The sequence below is a fragment of the Clinocottus analis genome, unplaced genomic scaffold, assembly GCF_023055335.1.
Source record: "Clinocottus analis isolate CAN_PGR_092001 unplaced genomic scaffold, fCliAna1.0.p SCAF_13, whole genome shotgun sequence".
In the NCBI taxonomy this organism is placed as follows: domain Eukaryota; kingdom Metazoa; phylum Chordata; class Actinopteri; order Perciformes; family Cottidae; genus Clinocottus; species Clinocottus analis.
This window is the reverse complement of record NW_027175854.1, coordinates 13788857-13801540: the sequence shown is the minus strand read 5'-3', so window position 1 is coordinate 13801540 and position 12684 is coordinate 13788857. Positions and strand designations below refer to the sequence as shown.

The window sequence follows — 12684 nt, the reverse complement described above, 5'->3', positions numbered from 1 at the left end:
AAGAAAAATAGGTTTTACAACTCTGGAACTTCTCAGTCTCAAAATGATATAAAAATCTGTGACCTGTAAAATCTATTTCCATAATTTGATATAGACATCATTTTTTTGTCTTTTCATTTCCAGAGAGTGCCTCACAATGCAGCTTTCAGAAGCGGAACAAAAGCAACAGCGTCAGCTACAAAGATGACGCTGCTGAAAAGGGGGAGACGGACTCTCTTCGAAAGGAAAACGTCCTGTCGGGCTCTGAAGAGGAGGACAAATACAACAACGCTCCACCCAGAGAGAAAAGAGTTAAACGGGATTATCATGTGAACTCTTTTACAAACCAAAGGAGTATTTATACCAAAACCACAGAGGACAGCGAGAGAGGAGTGAGGACAGTGACATCGGTGTCTGTCAGCGAGTTGGAAGATTCCCCCCCAAAGATCATTGTCCAGCGGTCCTGTGTGCGCTTGTCCGGACATGCACCGCCCTCCTCCGGCCCCGAGACGAACACCGTGGACATGAACTGCACTGGCTCACATGTGAAGTTTGAACTTCAAGAGGCTTCACAATTAAATGCCTCTGGCATCAAGACCACGTTTGTTTTGATGAATGACCGCGCTGATGTGTTTTTCAACAGCAAATGTGAGAAGACATGGTCACCGAGCAACGAGTCCTCTGAGCAGCCGTCACAGAGCGTGACTCATCTCAACGCCAATCAAAGCCCAAATTACAGATTTACTTTTGGCAACATGAGTGAACAAACAGAGTCTCATAATGATTTGAAATCTGTCAGTCCAACAAACGTATGGGAGAACACAAACTACTCTCAGTGCTGCGGGGATCACAGGCTCATATCCACTGACTTCATGCTGAGCACGCATCCCTGCTTGTTGAACATCCAACCTCAAGGGAAGAGGAACAACTTGGACAAAAGCATCAGAAGTGACCAGTTTTGGGAAATTCCTCCACCACAAGAGTTCGCAGACTTTAAATACAATAATCTGGAGGATCTAACACACTGCCTGGCTTCCTGTAGAATTGGTGCTGAAAGTCCAGCTGACATGAAGCATAAGGAATTTCACCCGACACCTAACATCACCGACGATGCTGAATCTCCATGGCCATGTTCTTCTGAAGCAGAGGAAAGAGATATGGCGCCTTCGTTCCGTCAATTATCTGAACCTGCAAGCTATGAGCTCATGACACCCTCCAGCTTCACCAAAGATTTCATCAACTGTAGAAACAACAGTATTGCCACTGTGGAGCACAGAGCACGTGTGTCACCAATGAAAAGACACCAAACATATCCTGGGACGTCACAGGGCCTCGGGTTGATGCAGGAACATCTTCTGTCACCCTGTCCTCAATCCTTTTCCTCTATAGTCATGTGCTCACTGCTTCTCCAGACTGACCGGTTGGGAAGCATTCACCAGGGCACTGACAAGTTTTCTGCATTCAGAGGAGGAAATTATAATTCCTCCCAAAACCAAGGACGTTCCAAACTTGCCTCAGAACCCCGAAACAGCCGTGATGGAAAGCAGTCCTTGCTTAGTTCATTCTATATGACCAGCTCCGAGGCGATGCCCGATGATGTGTTCACTGTGAATGAGCAATGTCGAAGAGAACGCAGCATCACTTACCATCGTAAAGAGCTCAGACAACAGAGAGTGGACTTAAAACAGAGCATTTGTATGGATGTGGAAAGTCTGGAAAATATTGATCAAAGTGAAGTAGCAGACAGTGGATTTGACCAAGAAATGGGGGAAGTAGAATATCACAGTCCAGAGCCCCTTACAGAGAGGCGGAGTCAAGGACCCTTTGGCGTACAAGTCATCACTCCATCCTCTAGAGGCGCAGAGGAACAAATACAGAGCCATCCTGTAACATTACTCCTCAAGAACAAGGGAGAAAGTGAAAGCCAAGAGGATCCAATCTCAGTTTCATCCACACAGAGTGAGTCCTCCGTCATGACAGTAACTGCTGGTGCACGCGAGCAAAGATTCCTGCAGATGGACTCCAGGGAATCATTGGCTGTTGTTCTGGAAGCACCTTGTGGAACGGCCCTGGAAGACCCTTGCATGTCCCCTTTGCAGGAGGTGAACTCTCTTTTATTAAGCACAAATGAGGCTACAGATGAGATTGAACCTAAACCATATGGTAAAGAAGCAGGAAATGCCAGCCCTTCTTTGCCATTGAAAACAGAAAAAAGAACTGAGGATTCAAAAAAACCTGCAGTCACTGCATCCCATCCTGCCAAAGGTTCTGCAGATGCAGAAATCACTAAGACAGATAAATACACGGTATCCAGATGTAAGTTACAGTAATGTTTGTCAAATGATTTGAAATAAAAACTCAACAACTCATGTCAGGTCAATTTGAAAATACAACTGACTGACTGTTTGGCACCATTTCCAGCTCCCTCAGAGGCCAAAGAGCATCTGAAGCCGGTCGTTCATAAAGACCCAGACAGCAGTGGCTCGGACCACGGGGCCAGGAGGAGAAAGCACTTCAAGGAGAGCCAGGAATGGGGCTCTGCTGGTGGAAGCTCAATGACCAGTGACATCACAGAGGAATCAGGTAACTCTTGGGCTTAGTGTGGGTCTATGGGGGGTGCATCCAAGTAAACGTTGCTATAGCTTTGGTCAAATTACCAAGTGCCCCAATTTGCAAAGGAAACACAACAGGCAGTGCCGATGAGCGTTCCTGATGTTGTTCAGGTTGGAGCGACTGCAGGAGGGGTACGCGGGAGAAGACCACTGGCCAAGCATCTCTAGGATGCAGTCATGGAGTCCTTGGCTTTACGCGGTAGAGGCGGTGCAGATGCAGAATGAATGGCCAGACGGCTCGGGGGTATTCCGGATCTGGCAAAGATATGGTGGAAGTGGTGGCGGGACCAGGACCGTGTGCTCCCCTCGCCCGTGTCTTTGACCAAATGGGGGTCTTGTGACCTTTATGTGGCCCGGTTATGTTTGAGGCTGGACACGGAGCCCCAAAGGACTTATTATCTCTCTCTTTCTTCTTCTCTATGACGCAATGGGGTTACGACACCATGTATAAGTAGAAAGCAGAATAATGACGGAACATTAAGACGACTCATTTAATTACAATTTAATTCATTTTTAAGAATGACAGCGCTCGCTGACCGCCGCTCGCTGACCGCCGCTCGCTAACCGCTGCTTGCTTTTTTAGATTTTACATTTAATAAACTATTCCACCTCACCGGACAATTAGCTGACTGCTCGTTTCAGTCCAGTTGGCTACTATATTATATCGTTTTAAAAATCTAAATAAATAGTTTTTTTGTTCATTCACGTTTTACACACTTTTACACACAATGGTCTGTTCACATCAAAACAGTTGCACATTTTCGCAACGCTGACTTTACTCACTGGGCTTCATGTGGTTAATTCACTTTTTTGCAACCATTCCTGTCAGAAAGGGGGCGTGGCTACGTTACCCAAAGTTACCAGCACATAGCCTCACTAGCTAACCTAAACTGACCCGGTCACGTTCCTTTCAAACAGTTTTAACTTCTGCTATCGACCATGGAAAATTAACAACTATTTATACTTGTTGTGGAAATACCACAAACGTGGGAACATCCAGCGCCCGGTGTCTGGGTTCATAATATCATCCGTAGTCGCACACAGCTCCAGGACGAGAGACTGAATGAAGCCGCTTCCCGCGCTCCTTCAGGCGGACCGGCAGCCAATCGCTTGAGGACGGCGGTGACGTCAGGCAGAGCTTCTCGACGCTGATTGGCTTTTGTAACTCGGCTTTGAGCAAATTTTTGCCGGACTTGAAATATTTGAATTCCGGCGGAAAAGCGAAAAACTAATTTTCCCAACATTTGCTTTTTCACATCCATTCACGTCTGTGCATTGACTGCAGCATAATCTCACAGTGTAATTTTAAAGTTTGAAATGTTCTAGAAAGCTTTTATATTTTTTGCTTATGACCTATTATTGAAACTTATGTTAGATGCCTCAAATCATGTTGAATAAAATATGGAATTTCCTTCAGTAACATATTTGTGTATGTTTTTCCAAATCATATATTCGTTTGCATTTTTGCTAAACCTGTAAGTAATATTTCCTGCTTTGTGTGTAGCAAAATGAATGTTCATTCTTAAATAATACCTGCTAATTTCCCATAAATGTGGAGTGTATTGCTGTAAAGAAAAGATATTGATATTGAATAACAGATTTCCACACTGCCACGCAGCTGCAGCGTGTCCTGTAATGTGTGCTCACCATGTTTTCATAGTGTCAGAGGACGCTCGCTCTATGGACATGACCACTCAGGACAATGAGGACAGAGGCTTTTACACAGAGACCTTCCATTCTTCAGCATGGATCTACCAAGGAGATGACGTCGACGCCGTGGTCGTTCCTCCCAAAACTCGGGCCGTCTCCAGTAAGCCATTTTGGGATTTCACAGGAACACCAGCCGGCCCTCTCTTTGACATTCTGCGTTCCACAAAACACATCAAATTGACTTTTGAACTTAAAGTTAGGCATTCACTGACTGAGTTTCATACTATTCCTCGCGATCTGTTCTCACACTCATGGGTTCCATACCCAGCATGCAATACTCCTGATCGCCGTCTGTATTCACACTCGTGGTTTAGATGTTTCTTGCAGGTTTTCAGAGCTTTTTGGTGATTTTAGGACAATCCAGAACAGCGGCACTCCGGCAGACTTGAAACGTACATTTAAGTTTCATTTTTGGGGGAACGTTCTCACGTAGCCTCTGACATGTGTCAAGAGTTAGAAACTCAGACGCACAGACTGATGTATCCGGTTACTTTCAAAATGAAACCGGCCTTGATTTTTTTGTTTCTTTTTTTTTTCTCATTCTTTCTGTGCGGCCCGATACCAAGGGGACGTTGGTCACTCGCTCACAGACGAAGACGTTTTTGAGTGTTATTCAACAGGATGGCACCAAAATGTAAATCCTTTAAGGGAGTATACTGATATTGTTTTTATTCCCATGTGACTATTATGCACCTGGGCCGTTAGTTTAGGTTCTGTTACTTATCTTATTGTTTTGTTGTGCACCTTTAACACCCCTACACACACGCAATCACACACCCAGCATGCAACACTACTGTCTCCATACTATCTCAGGTTCAAACTGCACCATCTTTTCATTAAATACATTGGAGACGTTGAGAATGTTCCTCCATTTGGGTCTTGGCTTGTCATTAAGGGTGATGGTGGGTCCTGGAGCCAGACCAGTTGAGAACCACTGCAATACACTGAACCAAGCAAATGATTGTCCAATGAACTAAACCTCTTCTTCCTTTTCAGTTCGGGAGAGGACCGTGAAGATCAGCAGAGGGACAGGGGAGTATCCTTGGGGCTTTCGGATACAGTTTACTAAACCCATCGTGGTCACAGAGGTCGACACAAGTAAGGGAATGTCTTGCTTGCAGTACTATCGCGTCGAGGTGATGTAGAACTGAGAGAATGGCTTTTCCCGAGTGACTGACTTTCAGGTATTCTTACTAATAAAGAAAAGGAAATATAAATGATGGTTGGCACCGCCCCACATACTGTAGGTATGTAACGGGTGAGTGCAGAGCAGAGGCTTGTTCCAGCAGAAAAAACAAAGGGAAACAGACAAGGAAGAAGGCATTCATCTCAGGACCGAATCACCGAATTTAGATCACTGGGTCTAAGATATTTCAGATTATTTTATTCCATGACTTAAATGAATTTGGCCTGGGAACATCACACTCATTGACATTTGGAAACGGTTGTTTCCCCTGATGCTCGATGGGCAGATGGAGGTTGAGCTGCATCAGGTTGTTCTTCTGTTCTCTGGACGTCTCTGTGTCTTCTCTGCCAGCTACATTTCTCCTGTGGTTTCAGACGGGGCTGCTGAGGAAGCGGGGCTGATGGTGGGAGACACGGTCCTCGCTGTCAATGGAACGGATGTCACCAGCGCTCCCCACTCTGAGGCTACTGACCTGGCCAGGCAAGGTACGCTGTTTCCCTGCCTGGTGGTGGTACACTGGTGGTCCAGAAGAGAGAACTTTGATGTTGAACGTAAACTAATATTTCAGCAGTCTGAGTGTTTGGTTGTGTTTAGGTTAGGAAGATGTAGCAGGGGTTCATATCTACTCTGACTTTTAAAGATGTTTGAAATGACCTTTGTGTTTGTTTTATATCTTTACTATTAAGTGTTTTATATCTTTACTATTGAGTGTTTTATATCTTCACCATTGAGTGTTTTATATCTTTACTATTGAGTGTTTTATATCTTTACTATTGAGTGTTTCATATCTTCACCATTGAGTGTTTTATATCTTTACTATTGAGTGTTTGAATCTAGAGACATCATTTCCAATGAAATGATCTTGATCCTTCAGGGCCAGATGTCTTAACGTTGACTATTGGGTCAGACATTGCTCGTTGTCCCAACACCCCCAGACCAGCATGCCGTGGTTATCTTCACAAGCGCACCCAGTCCGGTCTGTTTAAAGGCTGGAGGAAGAGGTGGTTTGTCCTCACACATGGATGCTGCCTCTTCTACTACAGGCATAAGCGGGTGAGCAAGGAGCAGTCAACAATATGTGATCTAGTTTCTGAAAATAGTCCCCACAGAAACTAAACAAAAAGTGTCTTTTACTTCCTGTTCATTGCAGGATGAAGGCAAGAGGCGGGCTTTGTTCGCAGTAAAACTGGAAGGGGCCGAGGTGGGACCAGACATTTCCCTGGGAAAACCATTTGTGTTCAGGTGCCGCCCTCAACCCGGCAGCCGGGTGTACTTCCTCTGTGCCACTTCCAACCAGGAGATGAAACGGTACAGACCTTTGGCCTCTGACCTAAGACAGTTTGATATTTGTTGTCATGCTTTTAGGTGTATTTCACATTCACACAAAAAGCTGAATGGAAACTCTGATTATTGCAAGAATGCTTTCATGTTCGGCTAAAGTAACTAAAAACTGCTGTTTTCAATCAAAGGATGCATTAAGTCTGAAGGTGCATTCATTTAGATAATGTTTCTTGTGGCGCATGTTTGAGTTGTGTCTTTGTGTTTGTAGGTGGCTTGGGGCTATGGAGAAAGCTCTTCATCCCATCACACAGGTAACATCTGGACCGCAGCTGCTTTACTACTTTAACTACATTTCTCAGTAGCATGGTGGGTTGTGTTTTATGAATCAAATAACTATCCTGGTTGCTCAGCTCCTTTATTGATCCAGCAGTGCGTAGTGAAAGGCCCTCTGCACACACAGAGACCATATGCGGAGCCACAGAAGCTTCCATGTGACGTTGGCATTGCATCGCTCACTATGCTGTAGAGGACAGACACACAAACTGAAGGGTTGGACCTGGTCAGGGGGCTGTAGGCGACACACGAGGACACACACACCTTAGCATATTAACATTAATATTCTACACTGTCCATTAGTGCAAGGGAGGTGATATTGCTATGTATGTTAGAAAAGTGTGAGTTGATAGTGTCAGGGGAACAGAGGAAGGACCCAAAAGCCAAAAACAGTTCAAATAATATTAACTCCAAAAGGAAAAGAGTAATCAAAAAAAACAAAAACAGATTCAAACTGAAAGCAAAACCAGGAACAGAGACAAGACACAGGACCACACAAGTTACACAGTACGAACCAACGAGGAGACAGGAGACAAACAGGGTTAAAATACAAGAGGAGGTAACGAGGCACAGGTGGACACAATGAAGGCAGCACAGGTGAAGGGAACACACAATCAGGAACCAGGTAGACACACAATGGCCCAATCCTAATCTCCACCCTTACGGGCTCACAGACTTTGAGGCGCGCTCCTGTGAAGTCCTTGAGGGTTTAGGGGTGTCCCAGTGTTACATCGTGGAGTGCCTGAGGGCTCTGTGGCAGACATTTTGAGCCCTTTATGAACCCTTTCCGGAAGTCAACATTAGATGCTGACTTTGCCTAAGCGAATTACCCACAATGCATTGCAACGTGAGGTTTAACACGCAGTTCCCAATGGAAGAATGAAGACGTAAAAAAAAAAAGGTAAACAAAGAGGAACGTGGGCATTTAGCCCGATAAAATACCTTAACAACATTATGGAAGATAAAAACACATGAATTAGAGGAATGCAAACAGAATATATATATATATATATATATATATATATATATATATATATATATATATATATATATATATTTTCTGTACATTTTATTTTGACAAAAACAGGTGAATACATTTTATATATATATATATATATATATATATATATATATATATATTCTCATTATTCTCATTTTATGAGAGGAAGATGTTTGAACCAGTGAATAAAAAGAATAAAATAAATACATAATTGTACACAATATTTTTAATGTAGTCACGTGATGTTGCAGTAAAGTCCCATTCATATTCACACCAGCTCAAGCCCTCACAGACTCTCACACTCCATTTAGCAGCTGACGTCAGTGAGTCCCTGAGGGTTCAGGGCTTGAGGGTTTAGGGTGGAGATTGGGATTGGGCCATGGCCAGACAATCACCAGAGCAGGAAGTGCAGACACACAGAGGACATAAGACTACAAAATAAAACAGGAAACAAAACTCAAACCATGACAGATAGTTGAACATTACATGACTTTAAGCATTATCATATAACTATTATTTATATTAAAGTTAGGGTTGGTTGTTCTGTGGTATATTTATTGAAATTCTCATTGCATCCTGACCGTAATTTATAAATCAATGATAAAAAATCAGACATTTTCGTCTGTGGCAGGACTGTAATGAGGAGGAAGTCGAAGACTTCTTTCTCGACGTATTAGCTTCGATTAGCTCTTGGATCCGCGGCGGCTTTCATTGGAACTGGTTGGATTTTTCAGTTGGATAATTTTTCAGTGCTGTTAGCTCGAGCATTGCTTATACTATTATATTGTAAATTATTATATAACCTATATTATACCTATATGCATTTACATTATTGTATTTTCATATTGAGGGCATTGAAGGAAGTTTGTACAATGTAAAGCAAAAACAAGCTGTGATGTAGTTACATTACTTTTGACACGTTGCTGCTGCTGAGCTTCTCCGGCTTGAATGGATGGATGATTGTGTCAGCTGTTGCTTACACTGGCTTATTGTTGCATATCAGATTCAGCCCCCACACTAACACTCCTCAATACCTCTCATGCTTCAGAACCACGTGTGGATGGATGTCACCAGACACAACTCCAATCTGCCCCCGCTGGCCGTGAAGAACCCCGAGTGTCTTGGGCTGCTTCATAAATATGATAAAGTCAAGGACACGTGGGTGCAGCACTACTGCATTCTGAAGGATGGCTGCCTCTACTTGTACAGCGGGATCCGTGCAACTCATGCATATGGTATGATATATGTCATATTTCAAATGGTTTTAAAAATGCATTTGTTTTGGGAGTGCAGAGTTTAAAATGTAACAGGATTTAAGGTGCATTCACGGTATTATATGTTTTATAACTAAATCACTGACAGCCCTTCAATCATCCTCGCTAGAGATCATTGAAGGGCCATGAAAGTTATATGTTGTGACAATAACTCTAAAGTAAAGACGCACTGATCGGCCATGACCAGTGACGGCCAAGCATGTACACACTTTTCTTTTTTCTTTTCTTTTCTTTTTTCTCCTTTATACACCAAGCACACACACACACACACACACACACACACACACACACACACACACACACACACACACACACACACACACACACACAAATAAAAATCAGTTTATTTATGGACACACACATGTCATGAGGGCGAGTGAAGAAGACATGCAGCTCCATGACTAAGCTGTGGTGGAGAAACTTTTAACACCTGAAAGGTTTCAACAACAAGACGTTCCTGTAAATTGGTTTAATGTGGCTAATATAGGCTATATCTATCAAGTGTATTGACATTATACAACTATTGATTAGTGCAGTTTTATTGCAGCATAAACCCAAGCCGACTTGCTTCTTCACTGTGAATCTGAGTCATGGTTGCAGTGTCCATCGTAAACACTTCATGCACAGTAAATTGAATTAAGCTTCACATCCTGGAACACCCGGATCACCATCTTAAAGTGGAGGAGGAGTTTTATTGGCTCAGTGATCCTGAGAGCTATATAGGATGGTAGGGTCTCCCAAGGGAAACAGGTCTCTGGGGAGAGCCCAGACCAAGAGCGGTTCAAAAAACTCTGATGGATAGCGGCCCACAGACTTCAGCTACCTCATCCAGTCCAGTGAAACCGGGGCACCCTCCGCTGGCGTATGGTGGCTGGGCCTTCAACCATGGGGCCCGGTCGGGCTCAGCCTGAAGAAACAACATGGAGCAACCACCTTGTGGACTCACCACCTGCAGGGAGAAGCATCGGGGTTGGGTGCTATGTAGACCGGGCAGCAGGCCTGGACGGACCGATAGCCGGCAGCATAAACGAGCTCTAGGGATGTGGAACGTCACCTGGCTAGTGGGTAAAGAGCCAGAGCTAATGCAGGAGGTGGAGCGGGACCAACTAAATATAGTTGCACTCACCTCCACGCACAGCACTGGCTCTGGAACCAACCTCTTGGAGAATGGTTGGACTTTGTCCTTTTCTGGAGTTGACCTGTAGGCATGGGCCATCCGGTCTATGTTTGTATCCTTGGTAATAAGTCACGTTGGCGTCCGCCAGGGCTGCCCTTTATCAGGTGGGGCAGGAGTGCCCACCCCAAGCGAAGGAGTTCAAGTATCTCGGGGTCTTGTTCACGAGTGAGTGTAAAATGGAGCGGGAGATCGACAGGCGGATCGGTGCGGCTGCAGCAGTAAAACAGGCGCTGCACCGGTCCGTCTTGGCGCAGAGGGAGCTGAGACGGAAGGAGAAGCTCTCCATTTACTGGTCGGTCTACGTTCCAATCCTCACTTATGGTCACGAACTCTGGGTCATGACCGAAAGAACGTGATCTCGGATACAAGCGGCTGAACTGAGTTTCCTCTGTAGGGCTCAGCCTTAGAGATAGAGTAAGGAGATGAGGTTCCTCTGTAGGGCTTTAGCCTTAGAGATAGGGTAAGGAGATGAGTTCCCTGGCTTGCTGAGAGATATAATCTCTCCAGCGTGTCCTTGGTGCGCCTGCGGATTTCCCGCTCCATCTCAACCTCGCTCATGAACAAGACCCCAAGATACTTGAACTCCTTCGCTCCTTCGGTCTCACATCCACATGGTCAAAATATGCTAAATATTGAATCGTGACATTGGAAATGTTTTAGATAACACGAAGCTACTCCATCAAAACCAACTCTGACAACACGTTTATACCATTTTCTTCCAGCAACAAGTCACAGGTCACAATAACACAAAGACCAAAGGGTAAGGTCGGAGGCAGAAGGTCCTGCAGCGTAGTCTAACATGGTTATTCATACACAAGTTATTTTCAAAATGTTACAAACACTATTGTTAATAGGATGATATTTATATCAAAATAAATTATTGCGAGAAACCAAACACATGCAATCAGGCAGTTAGCGACCCCCGTACTTTCTCGCTTCTTCTGTTATTGTATTCTATTAAAGGGATCTATGCTAACAATGTCAGCGCACCTTACTACACATCTGCATCACGTCCATCTTTTTCACATTTCCTTACTTCTTTTTATATATTTCTGCTGACACTGGTGAATAACATGTCATGCTGTCTTCAGGTGGGATCTACCTCCAGGGGTACGTGGTGCGAGAGCTGCCCTACGGATCCAAGAAATCCACCATTGAGCTGAAACCTCTGACTGATGAGTTCAAAGCGTTCTACCTCTGTGCTGAAGATCCTAACGAGAACAAACGGTGAGGAGCTGACTGGGTTTCTCATTCAAGGACTCTTCTACTGTAGATTTGTAGTCTTCAGGGTTCAATTGTTTTTTACAAAACAAGAAACCAGCCAAATGGTCCTGCACAATGAGCCCTTTACTGTTTCCATAACCTTGTTTATTGTATTCATCGTCCCACTGATATCCTCACTGTGTTTTCCATGGGCCAAGTTTATTCTTATGTAACCCAGATAACATGACCTGTGCTGGGCCACCTGGAACTAAACCCTCTGGGTCTGAACACATCTGTTTGAGCCAACAACTGAGAAAGCTCAAATACAATAAGCCACAAAGAAAAAATCTACACTTGGTATTAGTTTAGAAAGTCAGGCATTGCATCATCTTTAGTATTGAACCTGTTGTATCGAAACCCAGCGCTAGTCTATATGTTCATTGAGCTCGTGGGGCGCTGAGACCCAGTGGATGAGGATAACTCAGAACAGATGTTGTCACGCTGATACTTCTGATGTTCCTTACAGATGGATCACAGCGATCAAAGCTTCAATAAAGAAGTGGCTGCCTTTACGCTCGGCCTTGCAGGAGTACCTGAATCGGCCGTCAGAAGAGACCAGGAAGTGAGTCTGTGGACCACTGGATGCGCTTCCTGTTTGAGGCGGAGGGCCCTTTGTTCTGGAAGATGAATTCACTCAGGGAAGTCCTGAGAGAAGGAGGGTTAGTCGTTAGTCTGGTCGTGCCCTCAGTCCACGGCTGCTCCTTCACAACCAGCTGGAAGGCAAAGTTCTCTATAGAGCTCTTTATTTCACTCTTCACTTTCCTACATTGTTTTCTTTCTTTTGTCGAACACTTTTTAACTCAAGCTGTTCCCTTGGAACTGACACTTGTAATATTTCCATTTGTAAATTTATCTATGAGCGAATGGAT

At 44.3% G+C, this 12684-nt stretch overlaps 1 protein-coding gene across 1 annotated transcript; it reads left to right on the top strand.

Annotated features, from left to right (window-relative positions):
- The first annotated feature begins 1547 nt into the window (after nt 1-1547).
- Nucleotides 1548-10908, top strand: pdzph1 (PDZ and pleckstrin homology domains 1). The gene is made up of 10 exons (XM_068574221.1): nt 1548-1629; nt 2401-2562; nt 4252-4401; nt 5298-5399; nt 5862-5972; nt 6362-6540; nt 6638-6795; nt 7037-7079; nt 9150-9304; nt 10641-10908. The coding sequence occupies exons 1-10, from the start codon at nt 1548-1550 to the stop codon at nt 10906-10908; spliced, it is 1410 nt and encodes a 469-aa protein (XP_068430322.1).
- Nucleotides 10909-12684: the final 1776 nt, after the last annotated feature.